Source organism: Lissotriton helveticus, chromosome 3_1 (assembly GCF_964261635.1).
Source record: "Lissotriton helveticus chromosome 3_1, aLisHel1.1, whole genome shotgun sequence".
Taxonomy (NCBI): domain Eukaryota; kingdom Metazoa; phylum Chordata; class Amphibia; order Caudata; family Salamandridae; genus Lissotriton; species Lissotriton helveticus.
The window spans coordinates 858,306,936-858,327,095 of NC_136061.1; the positions used below are offsets into that span (position 1 = coordinate 858,306,936).

The 20,160-nt window shown below is 49.2% G+C and overlaps 1 protein-coding gene across 2 annotated transcripts in view; it reads right to left on the reverse strand.

Moving 5' to 3' along the window:
* Positions 1–20,160, reverse strand: part of CSF3R (colony stimulating factor 3 receptor) — a 202,822-nt gene that overhangs the window by 61,547 nt on the left and 121,115 nt on the right. For both annotated transcript variants that reach the window (XM_078681208.1, XM_078681207.1), the window contains exons 8-9: positions 12,436–12,518; positions 2,380–2,593 (exon numbers count right to left, since the gene is read on the reverse strand). In XM_078681208.1, coding sequence (XP_078537334.1) covers positions 2,380–2,593; positions 12,436–12,518 — 297 coding nt within the window. The remainder of the gene's footprint in view (positions 1–2,379; positions 2,594–12,435; positions 12,519–20,160) is intronic.

The following is a 20,160-nucleotide window of genomic DNA, read 5'->3' on the forward strand; positions in this document are numbered from 1 at the left end:
CTGTCTTTATCTCTGTCTGTCTCTATCTCTGTCTCTCTATTTCTCTCTGTCTCTGTCTCCCTCCCTCTCTCTGTCTCCCTCCCTCTCCCTCTTTCCCTCTGTCTGTCTCCCTCCCTCTCCCTCCCTCCCTCTGTCTGTCTACCTCCCTCTGTCTCTTTCTGTCTGTCTACCTCCCCCTGTCTCTCTCGGTTTGTCTCGCTCCCTCTGTCTTCCTCCTCCCTCTGTCTGCCTCCCTCCCTCCCTCTGTCCGTCTCCCTCCCTCTGTCGCCCTCCTCCCTCTCTGTCTCCCTCTCTGTCTCAGTCCCTCTGTCTACCTCCCTCCCTCCCTCCCTCCCTCTATCTCCCTCTCTCTCTGTCTCCCTCTCTCTCTCTCTGTCTCCCTCCCTCTGTCTTCCTTCCTCTGTCTGTCACCTCACCCCAGCTTCCCGGGCACACACACAGCTGCACCCAAGTACTTCGCAGGTCTTTAAAAGACCATTTACCAGGGTGCCTCAGGGTCCGCGCAGTTTGCGGACACTCTTTCAAAGGAATGCCTCTTAATTAGCAGCATGTCATTCTCCGACACACCCACCATTTCCAGCCGACACAGTACTGTGTCGGGACACACAGTTTGGAAAGCTCTGCTCTACACAAAGGCTAAGTCTAGGGTAATAAAAGTTTGTTGCGGGTGACAACCAGTGATGAGTTCTGCAGGGGTGTCTTGTGCGTGGATTTACATGGGGAGGTTTTGTGTTTACTGAACAACGAAAAGAAGATATAGAAACATAGAGATGTCTTTGAAGCAGGGCCGGCCTTAGCTAAGATAGTGCTCCAGCAAAACCAAACTTGGCGCCATTCCTGCTCCTCAACTCTCTTCTTTCTCTCCTAGGTTTTCTTTGTAACCTTTACTAAAAAAAATATATAAAGGGCTAGATGTAGGTAATCAAAATGTACCGATTCTAAAATATCGAATTTTACCGATTCGGTATTTTAGAATCGGTAAATGGGATGTAGGTATTTATTCGGTAAGTATTACCGAATTGTCGGTATTTACCGAATCGGTATTTACCGATTCGGTAATTCCCATTCATTCCTATGGGCCTGGAGGCCTGGAGGCCCATAGGAATGAATGTGAATTACCGAATCGGTAAATGGCGATTTGGTAAAATAGGGAAACATTCAAGGGTGGCAGGGTGTCACATTGACACCCTGCTGCACCTCTGAATAGTGATTGTGTGCACATGTGGCACACATGTCTGTCACATGGCACTGTTGAAAATGCACAGATTTACATTTCCAAAGGTATTCAGTATTTACCACCAAATAATAGTTGGTGGTAAATAACGAATCCTTAGAGCACATAAACACTCTTAAAAGTGCTTCCTACATTCCATTTACCGATTCGGTATTTACCGAATCATCACCTACATAGCAAATGGCTCAATACCGGTCGGTAAGCCTGAAATTTACCGAATTTCGGGTTTACCGACCGGTAATGATCTACCTACATCGGGCCCAAAGTATTTTGCTACTTTATAGTGCTCCTGCTGACCTATACTTTTTCTGTGAGAATGAGAAAATCTTGGTCTGCTGCCTGACACTGTTGTGACCATCATGTCTGCTTGGGGAAAATAATCACTGCTACCATCCTAGCTGTAGAGAACCCTATGTGTATCACATGTCGAGAACACAGACTTCTCATCCTGCTGTCTATGAGTGTATATGGGGTGGGAGGAGTTCAGATGCAAGATGCGGGGTGGTGACAGAGTTATGGAAAGTCTGCAACTGATGCTATCTGCTTCCTCCTCCATATTCCTGCTGATGTTATTGGTTAAGGTGGGGGGGTGTTTTGTGTTCACAGGTCAGGCCCCCCTCACCTGAATTGCGACTTCAGGTGGCAAATTAGACGTGATAGGCCATGAGAAAGGGTGAGAGGAAGATGGAGGGGGAGGAGAGGTAGTGGAGGAAGACTTAGGGAATGGAACAGGATAAGTTATGGAGCACTTGAAGAGAATACATGGGCAGCAGCAACCTGGAAGAAGAATTCGTGATTAAAAGCAGGTTTCCAGGAAAGCTTATTTCTCCCCTATGAATTTCCCCGCATTGGGTCTAGGCCCTATTTGCCCATGGCTAGAGCCGGTCCTGCTTGTGGGTTACCTGATAACAGGGCGCGTCCTCATTGTCGTCACAGCCTTGCAGGCCATTAGAAGACTTGTTATCCACAACTGAACTCACCTTAGAGACGGATACTGACATTGGATACCTCCCTAAGGCTGGTGCCGCTTGAAGGCTATGAGAGTGATCGTCGAGCCAATCACATGTTTTGCTAAGAGGGATTGTCCTGATTTCTCAAAAGCCACCCAGCCAATGGGAGAACTGAGCAGCACAGCATTGCCTTACCGTCCATGTTGAGAAGGACCACTTTAGTGGCTGGTGAGAGACCTGCCGAGTTGTAAGCTTGGACGGAGACCCTCTCAATCCCATTGGGCAGCAGGAAGTGGCACTCTTCTTCTGTGGTATTGCACACCACTGTTTCCTCCTCAGTTGCGTCACCTGCAGTGTAGAAAACTAGGTATCCTAAAATGATGCCCCTGGCGTCTACTTTCCTCATGGCCTGCAGAGGGTAAGAAAACAAAGCTTCAGCGTTCGCTGGCAGCATTTTTGGGGCTAAAACATGCTTGGGATCTTTTTCTTCAGATATATTCAGCTAGATTCATCATTGTACAGTTGTGCGAGTCCTTAATAGCGATTATTAAGGAATCGCTATTAAGGACTTGCAAAACAGGATTCATGTAGAAATCGCAATTTTAATTGCGATTTCTACAGCTTCCTTATTTGCGATTAGCAAATTGCTAATCGCAAATAAGGAATGACTCCCCATTCATTCCTATGGGCCCAAAGGCCCATAGGAATGAATGGGGAGTCATTCCTTATTTGCGATTAGCAATTTGCTAATCGCAAATAAGGATGCAATTTCAAGGGTGCCAGGGTCGTCCAAAGGATACCCTGTAGCACTCCTGAAATGTAAATGTAGCCTGATGTTGCGCACACACATGTCCAAAGGACATGTGTGTGTGTAACATACCACTTAGAAAAATGCACTAACGTGCATTTTTCTACGTTTTCGCTATTTACCACGAAGTCAGACTTCGTGGTAAATAGCGCACAGAAATAGCGAATTCGCAAATAAAAACTGGTTAATGAATTGCATTTAAGGAATCTCAAATAGAGATTTCTTAAATGCAATTCCTCGCAAATATGCGATTTCGCAATTAGAGATTTTTGCATTTGGGATGATGAATCCCAAATGCAAAAATTGCGCTCGCAAAGGGCCAGATTCTCAGAATCTGGCCCTTTGCGAGACGGATTTCCTTTTATGAATCTAGCTGTTGATCTTTTAGGAAGCTCTAAGATTTCTTTAAAAAAAACGATTACATTAAAATCGCAATATTTACACGTGCTGGTGTATTTGGGTTAAAATGTATTCCCAAAGAATGCATTCCAAAAGAAAAAAAGCAAGCTAACAAAGCTAATATATAACAATTAATTCTCTGTCAAGTATTCCATGTCAGTGTCATTTGTACAGTTATGTTATATAACAATGAAAACGTAGCTGATGATGAATAGTTGTCAACATTCTCACTATTTTTGAAATTCAGGGAAAAAAAGAATTTGCATTTTGAGAAAATCCCTGAACGAAAAATCCATTTCAACTTGAATCTTTCACCCTGTAAAAAAGTAATCTGTGAATTGCTGGAAACGAAAACACATGCATTCCCTGTTTACCTTTCATTTCTTTTTTTTAAAATATGCAGTAAAAAATGTTTGGTTGAATTAAAAAGTGAAGAAAAATACACATAAAATCACAGCACGCCACAGCATTTATTTTATAACAGCATTTATAAAGCGCGAACGAAGGCCCTTGGGCATCTCGGCGCTAAGTAACTGCAATGTTTAGCCAACAAGGGGAGCTGAAGTTCATTGATTAAAAAGCCATGTTTTGAGGTTCTTGCGGAAAGACCAGAGGGAAGTGCTGGTCTTGATTGAGTGAGGCAGTGTGTTCCACAGCTTCGGAGCGGCTACGAGAAATCTGCGGTCACCCCAGTTGACAGATTTGGTTCGGGGGACCATCAGTTCAAAGGAACTGGAGGAGCGCAGTGTTCTAGAAGGGCAGTAGGGGGTAAGGTTCTGAGTGAAGAACACTGGTCCAGCATTGTGTAAAGCCTTGTATACCAAACACAGGGACTTGAACTTAATCCTCATCTTCACCGGTAGCCAGTGAAGTTGTCTTATGGTGGGTGAAACCGGTTGGTATTTGGGAATTCGCCCTAGGAGCCTGGCGGCCGCGTTCTGAATAGCCTGCATTTTCAATAGCACTCTCTCCTGGGCACCTAGAAACAAAGCGTTACAGTAGTCTAGGGTGGAGAGTACCAGGGAGCTCACCAATGTTTTGGCGGCATTTTTGGGTAGAAAGGGCAGAATTTTCTTAATGAGCCTTAATTTATAAAAGGCTGAGGAGGAAATCTGGTTAGCATGTGGTAAAAAGTTCAGACGATTGTCGAACAAGACTCCCAGGTTCCTCACCTTGTTAACCGGGTCTGGGGGCAGGCCCATGGGTGAAGGCCACCAAAGGGGGGACCACTCCGGGGAAAGATTGCCAAAAATTACAACTTCCGATTTATCGGAGTTTAATTTCAGGCAGTTGTGGGCCATCCAGTTCCCAATTGCCAGCATGCCCTGATTGAACATGTTGGCTTTTTGAGGCCCGTCATTCTTGACGGCGAGGACCAATTGAGTATCATCTGCATAGGACGTGAGGCTCATCCCATGTGCCCTGATGACTTTGGCAAGGTCCGACACATAAATGTTGAATAGTGTCGGACTGAGGGATGAGCCTTGGGGAACTCCACATGGCAGTGACAGGGGGGAGGATTCAAAAGGTCCAACAGTGACGACCTGGGTCCTATTAGCCAGGAAGGAGGCAAGGAGATTTTTGGCGTTGCCTCGGATGCCTATGCTCTCGACACGGTCGACCAAGGTGATATGGTCGACCGTGTCGAAGGCCGCCGATAGGTCCAATAGTATCAAGACAGCTGTGCCTCCCGCATCCCGAATGGATCTGATATCGTCCGCCGCTTTGACCAAGGCGGTCTCCGTTCCATGGAATCGGCGGAAGCCAAACTGCGATTCGTCCAGACATTTGTTTTCCTCAATAAATAAAGAGAGTTGGGCATTCATAATTTTTTCCACTATTTTCGCTAGTAGTGGAAGACTGGCGATGGGGCGATAACTTTTGAGTTCTTCCTTATCAAGGGTGGGTTTTTTGAGGAGCGGTTTAATAAGAGTTTTCTTTAATGTCTCAGGGTAAGTACCTGTGCCAAACATGGAGTTGCAGATATCGGTTATGGCCGGGAGAACTGCATCCATGATTGGCCGCAGAACCTTCAGGGGACAAGGGTCTAGGGCCGAGCCTGATTTAATGGAGGATACGATGTTTAGCACCTGAGAACAGGTCACCTCTCTGAACTGAGGAAAGATAGGTCCGTCAAGGTGAATTGAAGGCCTGTGGGAAGGGGTTGCGTTGTTGGCGAAGACCCGATAGATATCGTCAACTTTGCTGAAGAAAAACTTGGACAAAGCATCACAGAGAGCTTGGGACGGGGGAGGTGTGAGATCAACAGAGAGACCTGCTAATTGTTTAGTGGTCTCATATAGAGATTTGTTCGAGTTTTGTGCAGTTTCTATTTTGTTGCAGTAATACTTTTTCTTAGCATCAAAAATGAGATTTTTGTATTTTGCTACTGACTCTTTGTACAAAGATTTGGCTTCGGGAGTGTAATCCTTCCGCCAGTGTCTCTCTCTGTTACGACACTGTTGCTTTTGTGTACGTAATTCCTCCGTGTACCACGGGGCCGACGGGGTAGATCTGTTACGTGACCGTTGTTTGACTTGAACCAAGTCTTTGGCTGATGAGCTAACCCAGTTGTGGAATTGGGAAGTAGCAGTGTTAGGGTCGGGAGATAGGGTGGGGAAGGTGTCTTTAAGCAGGGTTTCCAGCCTGCATTCATCTATGTCATCCCAAGCCAGGTAGGGTTGGCGGGGATTGGGGTTTGATTTGTCGACCAAGGAGTCGTGTACTTGTAGCGATGCCAGGATGAGATGGTCCCTTGCTCACTGCTCCATCAGGATTCAAGCAAGCCGGGCCGATGAGGCTGAAATGCCAGAAACCGGTCCCCGGTAGCTTGTATCCTTTCTGGTGAAGAATTGGCTTGGTAGTTTGGTCTGCCCTGTTCCCATGATGCACTGGGCCAGGGACAGACTAATTTGCATATAGCCAGGTTCTGAGCTGGGATGGGGCAGTGAGCTAAATAACGGTGATGGATCAAGCCCTGATCTTTGGACTGGGTAAGAGTGGTCTGCTTAATTCAGACACTCTGTTCATCACCACCCCCTTTTCTGAATCGTTTTTGGCCACTATAGGTGTGGCAGGGTATACTCAGACATGAGTCCCTTGCTCACTGCTCCATCAGGATTCAAGCAAGCCGGGCCGATGAGGCTGAAATGCCAGAAACCGGTCCCCGGTAGCTTGTATCCTTTCTGGTGAAGAATTGGCTTGGTAGTTTGGTCTGCCCTGTTCCCATGATGCACTGGGCCAGGGACAGACTAATTTGCATATAGCCAGGTTCTGAGCTGGGATGGGGCAGTGAGCTAAATAACGGTGATGGATCAAGCCCTGATCTTTGGACTGGGTAAGAGTGGTCTGCTTAATTCAGACACTCTGTTCATCACCACCCCCTTTTCTGAATCGTTTTTGGCCACTATAGGTGTGGCAGGGTATACTCAGACATGAGTCCCTTGCTCACTGCTCCATCAGGATTCAAGCAAGCCGGGCCGATGAGGCTGAAATGCCAGAAACCGGTCCCCGGTAGCTTGTATCCTTTCTGGTGAAGAATTGGCTTGGTAGTTTGGTCTGCCCTGTTCCCATGATGCACTGGGCCAGGGACAGACTAATTTGCATATAGCCAGGTTCTGAGCTGGGATGGGGCAGTGAGCTAAATAACGGTGATGGATCAAGCCCTGATCTTTGGACTGGGTAAGAGTGGTCTGCTTAATTCAGACACTCTGTTCATCACCACCCCCTTTTCTGAATCGTTTTTGGCCACTATAGGTGTGGCAGGGTATACTCAGACATGAGTCCCTTGCTCACTGCTCCATCAGGATTCAAGCAAGCCGGGCCGATGAGGCTGAAATGCCAGAAACCGGTCCCCGGTAGCTTGTATCCTTTCTGGTGAAGAATTGGCTTGGTAGTTTGGTCTGCCCTGTTCCCATGATGCACTGGGCCAGGGACAGACTAATTTGCATATAGCCAGGTTCTGAGCTGGGATGGGGCAGTGAGCTAAATAACGGTGATGGATCAAGCCCTGATCTTTGGACTGGGTAAGAGTGGTCTGCTTAATTCAGACACTCTGTTCATCACCACCCCCTTTTCTGAATCGTTTTTGGCCACTATAGGTGTGGCAGGGTATACTCAGACATGAGTCCCTTGCTCACTGCTCCATCAGGATTCAAGCAAGCCGGGCCGATGAGGCTGAAATGCCAGAAACCGGTCCCCGGTAGCTTGTATCCTTTCTGGTGAAGAATTGGCTTGGTAGTTTGGTCTGCCCTGTTCCCATGATGCACTGGGCCAGGGACAGACTAATTTGCATATAGCCAGGTTCTGAGCTGGGATGGGGCAGTGAGCTAAATAACGGTGATGGATCAAGCCCTGATCTTTGGACTGGGTAAGAGTGGTCTGCTTAATTCAGACACTCTGTTCATCACCACCCCCTTTTCTGAATCGTTTTTGGCCACTATAGGTGTGGCAGGGTATACTCAGACATGAGTCCCTTGCTCACTGCTCCATCAGGATTCAAGCAAGCCGGGCCGATGAGGCTGAAATGCCAGAAACCGGTCCCCGGTAGCTTGTATCCTTTCTGGTGAAGAATTGGCTTGGTAGTTTGGTCTGCCCTGTTCCCATGATGCACTGGGCCAGGGACAGACTAATTTGCATATAGCCAGGTTCTGAGCTGGGATGGGGCAGTGAGCTAAATAACGGTGATGGATCAAGCCCTGATCTTTGGACTGGGTAAGAGTGGTCTGCTTAATTCAGACACTCTGTTCATCACCACCCCCTTTTCTGAATCGTTTTTGGCCACTATAGGTGTGGCAGGGTATACTCAGACATGAGTCCCTTGCTCACTGCTCCATCAGGATTCAAGCAAGCCGGGCCGATGAGGCTGAAATGCCAGAAACCGGTCCCCGGTAGCTTGTATCCTTTCTGGTGAAGAATTGGCTTGGTAGTTTGGTCTGCCCTGTTCCCATGATGCACTGGGCCAGGGACAGACTAATTTGCATATAGCCAGGTTCTGAGCTGGGATGGGGCAGTGAGCTAAATAACGGTGATGGATCAAGCCCTGATCTTTGGACTGGGTAAGAGTGGTCTGCTTAATTCAGACACTCTGTTCATCACCACCCCCTTTTCTGAATCGTTTTTGGCCACTATAGGTGTGGCAGGGTATACTCAGACATGAGTCCCTTGCTCACTGCTCCATCAGGATTCAAGCAAGCCGGGCCGATGAGGCTGAAATGCCAGAAACCGGTCCCCGGTAGCTTGTATCCTTTCTGGTGAAGAATTGGCTTGGTAGTTTGGTCTGCCCTGTTCCCATGATGCACTGGGCCAGGGACAGACTAATTTGCATATAGCCAGGTTCTGAGCTGGGATGGGGCAGTGAGCTAAATAACGGTGATGGATCAAGCCCTGATCTTTGGACTGGGTAAGAGTGGTCTGCTTAATTCAGACACTCTGTTCATCACCACCCCCTTTTCTGAATCGTTTTTGGCCACTATAGGTGTGGCAGGGTATACTCAGACATGAGTCCCTTGCTCACTGCTCCATCAGGATTCAAGCAAGCCGGGCCGATGAGGCTGAAATGCCAGAAACCGGTCCCCGGTAGCTTGTATCCTTTCTGGTGAAGAATTGGCTTGGTAGTTTGGTCTGCCCTGTTCCCATGATGCACTGGGCCAGGGACAGACTAATTTGCATATAGCCAGGTTCTGAGCTGGGATGGGGCAGTGAGCTAAATAACGGTGATGGATCAAGCCCTGATCTTTGGACTGGGTAAGAGTGGTCTGCTTAATTCAGACACTCTGTTCATCACCACCCCCTTTTCTGAATCGTTTTTGGCCACTATAGGTGTGGCAGGGTATACTCAGACATGAGTCCCTTGCTCACTGCTCCATCAGGATTCAAGCAAGCCGGGCCGATGAGGCTGAAATGCCAGAAACCGGTCCCCGGTAGCTTGTATCCTTTCTGGTGAAGAATTGGCTTGGTAGTTTGGTCTGCCCTGTTCCCATGATGCACTGGGCCAGGGACAGACTAATTTGCATATAGCCAGGTTCTGAGCTGGGATGGGGCAGTGAGCTAAATAACGGTGATGGATCAAGCCCTGATCTTTGGACTGGGTAAGAGTGGTCTGCTTAATTCAGACACTCTGTTCATCACCACCCCCTTTTCTGAATCGTTTTTGGCCACTATAGGTGTGGCAGGGTATACTCAGACATGAGTCCCTTGCTCACTGCTCCATCAGGATTCAAGCAAGCCGGGCCGATGAGGCTGAAATGCCAGAAACCGGTCCCCGGTAGCTTGTATCCTTTCTGGTGAAGAATTGGCTTGGTAGTTTGGTCTGCCCTGTTCCCATGATGCACTGGGCCAGGGACAGACTAATTTGCATATAGCCAGGTTCTGAGCTGGGATGGGGCAGTGAGCTAAATAACGGTGATGGATCAAGCCCTGATCTTTGGACTGGGTAAGAGTGGTCTGCTTAATTCAGACACTCTGTTCATCACCACCCCCTTTTCTGAATCGTTTTTGGCCACTATAGGTGTGGCAGGGTATACTCAGACATGAGTCCCTTGCTCACTGCTCCATCAGGATTCAAGCAAGCCGGGCCGATGAGGCTGAAATGCCAGAAACCGGTCCCCGGTAGCTTGTATCCTTTCTGGTGAAGAATTGGCTTGGTAGTTTGGTCTGCCCTGTTCCCATGATGCACTGGGCCAGGGACAGACTAATTTGCATATAGCCAGGTTCTGAGCTGGGATGGGGCAGTGAGCTAAATAACGGTGATGGATCAAGCCCTGATCTTTGGACTGGGTAAGAGTGGTCTGCTTAATTCAGACACTCTGTTCATCACCACCCCCTTTTCTGAATCGTTTTTGGCCACTATAGGTGTGGCAGGGTATACTCAGACATGAGTCCCTTGCTCACTGCTCCATCAGGATTCAAGCAAGCCGGGCCGATGAGGCTGAAATGCCAGAAACCGGTCCCCGGTAGCTTGTATCCTTTCTGGTGAAGAATTGGCTTGGTAGTTTGGTCTGCCCTGTTCCCATGATGCACTGGGCCAGGGACAGACTAATTTGCATATAGCCAGGTTCTGAGCTGGGATGGGGCAGTGAGCTAAATAACGGTGATGGATCAAGCCCTGATCTTTGGACTGGGTAAGAGTGGTCTGCTTAATTCAGACACTCTGTTCATCACCACCCCCTTTTCTGAATCGTAGGATGAGATGGTGATCAGACCAAGTTAAAGGGAGTATTTGTGTAACTTGGAGGCCCATGGCATTGGAAAAAATGCCATCTAACGTGTGACCTCCTTCATGCGTAGGGGCGTGAACCAGGGGAAGAAGGCCAAAGGTGGACATGTCGACTAAGAGCGTAGCAGTATCGGGATTGTCAGGAACGTCAAAATGAAAATTGAAATCACCTAAAATAGTGAGGGAATTGTCAAGCGCAGATGTTTCCAAAAAGGACCTAAGAGCACCAAAGAAATCGTTCCTGGGCCCCGGAGGTCGATAAAGGAGAATCCCTTTAAAGGTATAAGAAGGGGATAGTTTGATTGCAAATTCTAAGGCTTCACAGGAGGTCTGTGGAATCATTGAGAACCTTACTGTATAGGTGTCACGAGCAATGATGGCAATACCACCACCTTTTTTCTTTGTTTGCCTATCCAATCTGTGGGTGGTAAACCCCGCAGGAACGGCTATGACTAGATCCGGATCGGACGCTTGGCCCATCCATGTTTCTGTCATAAACAGAAGATCTATTTTATGATCAAGGATCAGCTCATGAATGTCTTGGCTGTGTTTGCCAAGCGAGCGGACGTTCGTGAGCGCAATGGTATGGGTTTCCGTAGAGTGATGCTTACCACCAGGGGAAGGTTTGCGGGTGGAAGGTATCATGGCGTGGCAGCCTGGGCAGTATGTAACTGGGCTTATAAGGAGAGAATTTGGATGGGATATTAGACATGTCTGACTGATCGTAGGGCGAAGATGCTGGAGCTGGGCGGCAGAGTAATGGATACGTGGGGGCAGAGGAGGCGCACCAGGGGGGGTGGCCCTAGGCCCGGGCCAGGCACGGACGGGCGCAGACGGTTGTTAATATACATAGTTGGGCGGGGCGGGAGGAGGGTGGGAGGGGCGCAGAGCAAACCGGCCAGCCTTCCCAATTAAAGATGGCGCCCAAAGTAATGCTGAAAGCTTCCCAGCGCCTGAGTACAGCGGCGCTATGGGAAGAGAACGTGCAAAGGCCTCGGCTAATTAATCTCGCCTTGAGGTGGGGGGGCGGGAATCTAAAATAGCACCTGGTTAAAATATTTTACAGTTTTTAAAATAAACAGATTAGCAATTCAATCGTTTACAATCGTTTTTGTGCCACAAAGTGCAAGTGAGTAAAGCAAACCTCCGGCTTCCGCCTCAGAGGGAAAACATCAAGCAGTTGCTGGGGATTGAGGGTAACGCCTTTAAATACCCTGGGAGGGCGGAAGGGGCGCAGAGCAAACCGGCCAGCCTTCCCAATTAAAGATGGCGCCCAAAGTAATGCTGAAAGCTTCCCAGCGCCTGAGTACAGCGGCGCTATGGGAAGAGAACGTGCAAAAGCCTCGGCGAATTAATCTCGCCTTGAGGTGGTGGGGCGGAGATCTAAAATAGCACCTGGTTAAAATATTTTACAGTTTTTAAAATAAACAGATTAGCAATTCAATCGTTTACAATCGTTTTTGTGCCACAAAGTGCAAGTGAGCAAAGCAAACCTCCGGCTTCCGCCTCAGAGGGAAAACATCAAGCATCATACACCTTAAGTTGGAAAGGCGTTGCATAGTTGATAAGTACATAGTCAGGCATAACAGAGCACAGTAAAGCTTTTTTGTTATACTGTACTATAGCGTGGCATAGCAGAAAATAATATAGGTGACATAAAATGGGTAAGCATTTGAATGCAGAGCATGAGTTAACCTCTGCACATCATTGGAGCATAGAATATCATATTGAAAAATAACGTAAGCTAAAGTAGCCTGGCATACCATGGCCGGATATAGAATAATAAGATGTCATGACGCAGTTTATCAATTCTGTGCGACCGTATTACCTTCCACAAAAGCTTCACCTCCAGGTTCCTCTCTGAGTCCAGGCCTTTCGATTTCCACCAGACATCTAATTTTCCCACCGGAGCTGAAATAAAGAAAAGATTTCTCCCTGAGTCTCTTGTGAGCAATGGAGCAAGTGGGAGTGGCCACGGATCAGCCCATGGCACAGGTGGAAGACCCCAATGCTGAAGGGTAAGTGGTGTGGTCTACAGGCGGGTTGTGATGTGTGGTCCAGAGATGCCTAAGCTAACCTAACCTCCCAAGTGGTTAGTGGGGGGAGGGATGGAGATCAGCTACTGAGGATTGATATCTTCTCAGCTCTCCACTCTGGCACATCACACATGTCTTAGAACTGTGTCCTGTACTCGGCCCGCTGGTTGTAGTCTAGCACCTTCCATGCTCAGGACAGCTCCCAACTGTCATGAGTCACAGTAGATGTGTGCTCATGACAGCCGGGAGCCGGCAACATTGCCGCTCCACCCACGCGCGATTCATTCTGCGCCTGTGCGGGAGAATTAATCAGTGGGCGGAGTTCGGATGGCTCCCGGCTGCCATGAGCACACGCCCACCGTGATTTATGATGGCTGGGAGCCGTTCCCAGTACCCAAGCGCCACGCCCAGCCCTGCCCCCCCCCACCCCCACCCCTCTCTCGCACTGTGGGTTAAAGACACGTTAGCTGGAACAAAATTAAGTAAACAACTAGCCCGGCCTCAGCCTACCATTTTCTCCATCAGTACTGGATAAGGTGCCCAGAGAGCGTGGCTGTTCAGGGGTTGGTGAGATAACCGAGAGCATAACATTTCCACTGCTCCCTCCTGCTGGGGAGCCTGACATGTCTTCTTCTACTCCCTCAGGTGTTGTGGCGTGGAGGCTGTGAGTTGCCAGGACTGGGGCCTGTGGATGCACGTGAACAAATGATGCGTAGGACCTTGGAACAAATCATGGATGTGCGGTGTGTGGTGTTCATGGAACGTGGATGCATAAGATGAGGGGCTCTGGGCAGTGGTACGGAGGAAGGATTCTGATACAGGTGGGCAGAGTGAGGTAGCTTAAAACACATGGACGTGCACGATGGGGTGCTTGGGACATATTGTGAAATGTTTGGAGTACAGGGATTCACTAAGTGAGGCTGCAAGGACACATGGACAGTGCTCAGAACTTATGGCGCACGCACAGACAGTGCAAGAAGCCTGAGGCACATGGACAGGCTTTACGTGGAGGTCTGAGAAACCTGAGGCCCATGGACAGAACATGTGGGGATCAAGCTTGAGGCAAAAGAATAGCGGGCATCCTGGCGCTGAGCCAGCTGAGGCAATCAATCGGAGCAAGAGACAGACAGTGTGAGTAGCTTGACGCCCATTGACCAATGACTTGAAGAGTTTGGTGCAATGTAGTCCTCCTGTAGAGATAGGAAAAATGGACTGACTGAGGGGCTCTCACTATATAATGTAGCACTGTCGCAACTTTAGCGACTGATGGCGCGACAGTGACTTAGTAAAGATGGCGCAGTTAGGTACCTTCTGCCCTAGCTGGCACATGCAAAGAGAATGGCCCTCTGCCCCCTTGTTATACAGTAGAAGACTGCCACATTTAGTGTGCTGTGGGGCTCTCACGAGGTGCTACTGCACCAGCTGCACTAATGAATAATACGCCTTGCTTTAGCTCATTAACATTGGAGACTGGATGTGACTGTCCAGAAGAGGTGAGCGGGCCAACAACTGAAGGGAGAGCCGAAGCATAGCCAGGGTTCTGGCTACGATCTAGAGCCCATGCACGAGCCGAGTCTTGAATATGTTTGCTATGTAAATCATACAACAAACCACGTAAAATATGATAAAGTCTCTTCAAAGTTCAAAAAAGTGTATTTCTTTAATATGTGGAAACGTTGACATTAATAGGGCACATTATAGCACAGCACTGAGAACAAGTTATTCTGAACGTACACATTTGAAAGTGCTTTCATGCACCGACAGGAAGAAAAAGACTTTTGGTGAAATGAAACATTTGCCCAATATCATAAAATTTGTATGGGGAAGCCGCGCTTTATCCAAGATTTCTGGTTGTAGTTTGTACAAAGGAGCTGGTAAAAGGTATCTGTCTTTCCTTATTATAAGGCTTCATTTATACACATTTTTTAATTTTTAAAAACATATTGTGAAGTCGACCCGAAGGTTTTGGGGTGCTTTACATCAGTACCAGTTATATTTCACAAGGTCCCATGGATTGTTTATAGGCATGGTGACATTAAGCGATTTGCCCAAAATCACAGACTGTGAGGTGAGCCGACGCTGAGACTCGAATCTGGCTCACAAGTTCCAGGCTGGAGATCTGACTGTAAAGGCATATCCTTAGCGGGAGGAAGGCGGACAGAAGCCGCATGAAAGCTCGGCTCGCTGTGAGCCCGAGGTTCAAACTGGACCTCGAGCTAGGCCAGACCCAGGCTTCTGGCTCGAGCCTGGCTCGCACTTTCAGCAGCTCGCCCACCTCTACCTTCCAACATGTACCATTATTCAATCATTTCACAAATTTCAATGGCTATTTTTTACAATTTAAGGCAGGAACCCTGCCACCCCGACCTCATTTATTTTCTAAATATATATATTATTTAAGCATATATATGTATATATATGTTTATATACATACATCAACCCATTTCACTGTTAAAGGACTCTGCAACAATCCTACTGTCACCTCCCTATACTATAGGCTCGTCGGCCTGCAGACTGCATCAGCTCTTGGACTCGACCCTACTAGTCACTTGGCCTTGTAGCCTTGTTTCCCCTTGGCCCCCGACCCCTCCCAATGCACCGCACACCTCGAGGGAAGCACGGCCTTTCCACATCCGAAGCTTGCCAACATTGCCTCAGGCCGTTATGTTTTGAAATACCGCTTTTTCAGAGTGTCGTTTTGGGGGATGAGGTTCTCTTCCTGCCTTGCGGGAAGGAGAGAGAGAGGCCTCTTCTTTCAGTAGAAACAAGCATTGGCATAGCCAATAGGTCTCGCCTTTGGGACCTTATAAGTCTTTCATTCTGCAGCACAATATCCTTGCTGCAACATCAACTGTTGCATGGCTTATAATGTCCCAAAAGCGAGACCCCAATGCTTGTTACACTTTGGCTCCGTCTTTCTGCATGAACCAATTTGAGAAATTACACAGATTGTGCAGAAAATGCATCAATTGGAAATAAACATGTTTTGGAGCAACCAAGGATAAATTAATCAGGGGTGTTGCTAAAAATTGGATAGTAAAAAATGATTTCTTGTGGTCACTCGTCTTTTTATTTTTCTTTACCAATTTTGGGGGTTTGTGAATGCTGGTCTGGCACAAACCCCACAATGGAATACGAACAATTACAGCGTCACCAACAGAAATAATGCATATAACTGTCAACATCACCATAGCAAAATAATTTCATCACCCACCCCTTCATTTTTTCACAAGTTCTTTGCTTTGAAGAATGAAAAAATTGAAGGATTCCTCTTAGCCAACAGAAGCCGGAGAGACTTCTCCTTTGAGGCACAGTCGGTTCATTTCCCATAGAGATTAGGATGTTTTTGTGATTATGTGCACTAACACTCGAATATGGAAAGTACCCATATCACAAGTCGTCCTCTGACCACCTGTTTCACATGCTTACATGGACCAATCATGTGTACACTTGTTGGTGGAAGGCCTCGTAGCACAGAGCTCTTTCATGTTTACATACCACTGTTCTCCTGGTTTGAGTTCAAAATAATCTTAACCAGTGACAACGTGAAAGACTTGCTCTTTTGCATTCAAAACTGAGTTACCAGTCCAGTTTTTACTTTGGGTGGTTTTGTTGCAAATAAAGACATTTTTATGGAGTATGTGTTATTGATTAATAGCATTACTCCAACACACCACACATAGCAATATGTACTTTTCTGAAAATGCCATCCAAAGTACACCACTGGATCCTACACCACCAAACCACACTTCCATAGAATGTATTTGTCCCGTTTTGTACACTCACTCTTTAGGTAACTGTTGTATTTAGCAGACAACATATCTCTATGAGGCGACACTGATGGCAGCACCCGCAGTAGGAAAATTGTTCCAGCACGACTGCGCTGTTGCCTCGCTTCCTTTTCAAATGAAGGCAAGAAATTATTACGGTAAGGTGCACCAGTATAAGAACAATGACAGATGAAGTAATCAATCCAATATGGCTACTAAGTGTTGATAATTACCACCCCTTGAAGATGCCATCCATATGCACCGGCCCAAATACATCCGGGATGCAACTAGTAAAATTCTACTGCAGGAACGAACAAATGGAGCCTAAGGGCTGGCTATATAGAGTGCATGGAGTCACGAGGGTTGGAATCGGACTTTTAACGTATACATTATTTTTTTTATAACACTGCCGCAAAGAAATTAGTAACAAGGGCTAATGAGATAGTAAATCAGTTTACGCTTACTTAATTATTGCAAACACGGTGGATTTTAAAATAGCATACGGGGTTAGGGCATCTGCTGCAGAGCTATTTGTGTACCCAGGAAGTTATGCGGCAGAAGAGGGGTAAGATAATCTAGATGTTCAATGTAATTGTGGAGAGATTTGCATGCAGTCTAGCCACAGCTTGACTCATCATAAAATCGCACAGAGGGTCAATGCGGCTCCTACAAAGCACAGCATGTAGCAGGCAGGGCACATATTTGTAATTTGACCTTCTGGTGGGTCGCTCCCTCCACCGCTGCAGCGCCACCACCACCTCGTGTTCCAACCTGCCCTGAGCCTGTCTCCGCTTTTCTCCGCCGGTGCCTGCTGCCCCTCGCCGCTGCCTCCTCCGACACCCTCCTGACTGCCTGTGCCCCGCGCGCCTGGGAGCCCTTTTTCCACATTCTAGACCCGTGTGCATGAGCCCCCGAGCCCCCTTTTCTTCCTGTGCCCGGGTGCCTGCTGCCCCCCTGCCACCGCCGCTTCTCCTTTTCCCGCTGCTTTTCTTTCTTTTTTCCCTCCTGCCCGCCGCTGACCAGCCTAGGCCCCGCCCCCATGCCCATTCGCTGCCCTTCTTGACCCTCCCTCCCCACCTCCCCCTTATATGGCAAGCCCGTCTGCACCCGTCCGTGCCTGGACCACGTCCAGCGCCAGAACACCTGGCCCCCACGTATGCGACATCGACAACACGAGTCTCCGCTACGACGCCAACACCCTCATCACACTCAACCAAGGACGGCCCGCCAACTGCTACAAAGCCACCCCCAAGCGCACCCATGGCCCTTTCACTTGCCAAAACTGCACCTTCACCTGCAACATCGACACCAAAGCACCAATGGCAACGGGATCCAACCAACTGCAATGCATCCTGCTCAACACCCGCTCTGCATGCATACACGCTGTCGAGCTCTGGGACCGTCTCACCACCACAGCACCAGACATCGCCTTCCTGACCGAGACCTGGCTGAACGAAACCTCAGCCCCTGACATTGCTACGGCCATCCCAGACAGATACAAGATCTCCCGGAGAGACAGCGCCAACAGAATCAGAGGAGGAATCGCCATCATCCACAAAAACACCATCAAGGTCTCCACGAACACCGATGACACCCTCACCACCGCCGAACACATGCACTTCAAGATCCACACAGACCCCAAGACCACCCTCAGAGACACCCTCGTCTACAGACCTCCCGGCCCACGCCCCCAATTCTGCAACTCCATCGCCGACTTCATCAGCACACACGCACTGACCTCCACCAACTACATCCTGCTCGGCGACCTGAACTTCCACCTGGAAAACAACAACGACAGCAACTCCTCCTCCCTGGTCGACAACCTCGCCACCCTCGGACTGAAACAGATCGTCACCACCCCGACCCACATCGCCGGCCACACGCTCGATGCCATCTTCTCCTCCAGCCCTCACATCACCTACGACCACAACTCTGAGCTCACCTGGACCGACCACCGCTGCGTCCACTTCACCTTCCAGAAACCCATCACCCACCATCGCACCCCACAGATCCCCCGCCGACGATGGGGCAAAGTAACCAAGGAAATACTGGAAGCTCACCTCGCAACCGACCCTCCCACCAGCCCCACTGACCCAGAGGATGGAGCCCGCACCCTCAGACTCTGGATGGAAAAATGCTCCAACACCATAGCACCTCTGCGACAACCCACCGACAGAAACACCAGCCAGAGAGCAAGCTGGTACACCCCGGAGCTCCTGAGCTCCAAGCACGCCTGCGGGAAACTCGAGAACATCTGGCTCAGCGACAGAACTCCCGCCAACCACACAGCCCTCAAAGACGCCACTCGCAACCACCACCGCCTCATCAGGACCACCAAAAGAGCCTCCTTCAAAGACCGCCTCGACAACAACGCACAGAACAGCAAAGAACTCTTCAGCATCGTAAAAGAACTCTCCAATCCCAGCTCCTGCACCAACGATATCCCGCCGTCGCAAGCCCTGTGCGACACCCTCGCAACTTTCTTCCACCACAAAATCACCGACATCCACAACAGCTTCGACACTCAAATCAACCCAATGCACCCCACCACGACGAAGACACCCACTCCCACCCACCACAACCCTCTGACCACATGGGCCAATGTGAACACCGAAGACATAATCAAGACCATGAGCACCATCCACTCAGGCGCCCCATCGGACCCTCTTCCCCACCACATCGCCAACAAAGCCAGCATCCTCATCGCACCCCACCTGTGCAGCATCATCAACCTCTCCTTCGAAACTGCCACCTTCCCCGAGAGCTGGAAGCACGCCGAGATTAACGCCCTCCTGAAGAAACCCAGGAACTTCCGGCCTATCTCCCTGCTTCCGTTCCCAGCGAAAGTCATCGAAAAGACCGTCAACAACCAACTCACCCGCTACCTAGAAGACAACAACATCTTGGACCCATCCCAGTCTGGCTTCCGCAGCAACCACAGCACTGAAACTGCCCTCATCGCCGCCACAGACGACATCAGAATGCTCCTCGACAACAGCGAAACAGCAGCCCTCATCCTCCTGGACCTCTCCGCCGCCTTCGACACCGTCTGCCACCACACCCTCCGCGCTCGCCTCTTCGACGCAGGCATCCGAGATAAGGCCCTTAACTGGACCACCTCCTTCTTCACTGACAGAACCCAGAAAGTTCTCCTCCCCCCGTTCCAGTCCGGAACCACCAAGACCATCTGCGGCGTCCCTCAGGGGTCCTCCCTTAGCCCGACGCTATTCAACGTCTACATGGCTCCCCACGCACGCATCGCCAGACTACACGACCTCAACATAATCTCCTATGCCGACGACACCCAGCTGATCCTCTCCCTCACCAAGGACCCCCTCACCGCCAAATCCAAACTGCATCAGGGCATGAAGGCCGTCGCCGCCTGGATGGAAGCAAGCCAGGTGAAACTGAACACGGACAAGACGGAGATCCTCATCCTGGGTCCCAACCCCTCGGCGTGGGACAACTCCTGGTGGCCCCCCTCCCTGGGAGCCCCCCGACACCGACCAACCACGCATGCAACCTAGGAATCATCCTCGACTCTACGCTCAGCATGACCTACCAAGTCAACGCCGCCTCCTCCTCATGCTTCCACACCCTCCGTATGCTCCGCAAGATCTACAGATGGATCCCGACGAACACTCGGAAAACAGTCACCCACGCCCTCATCAGCAGCCGACTAGACTACGGAAACGCCCTCTACGCCGGATCCCCAAACAAACTCATCAACAGACTCCAGAGAATCCA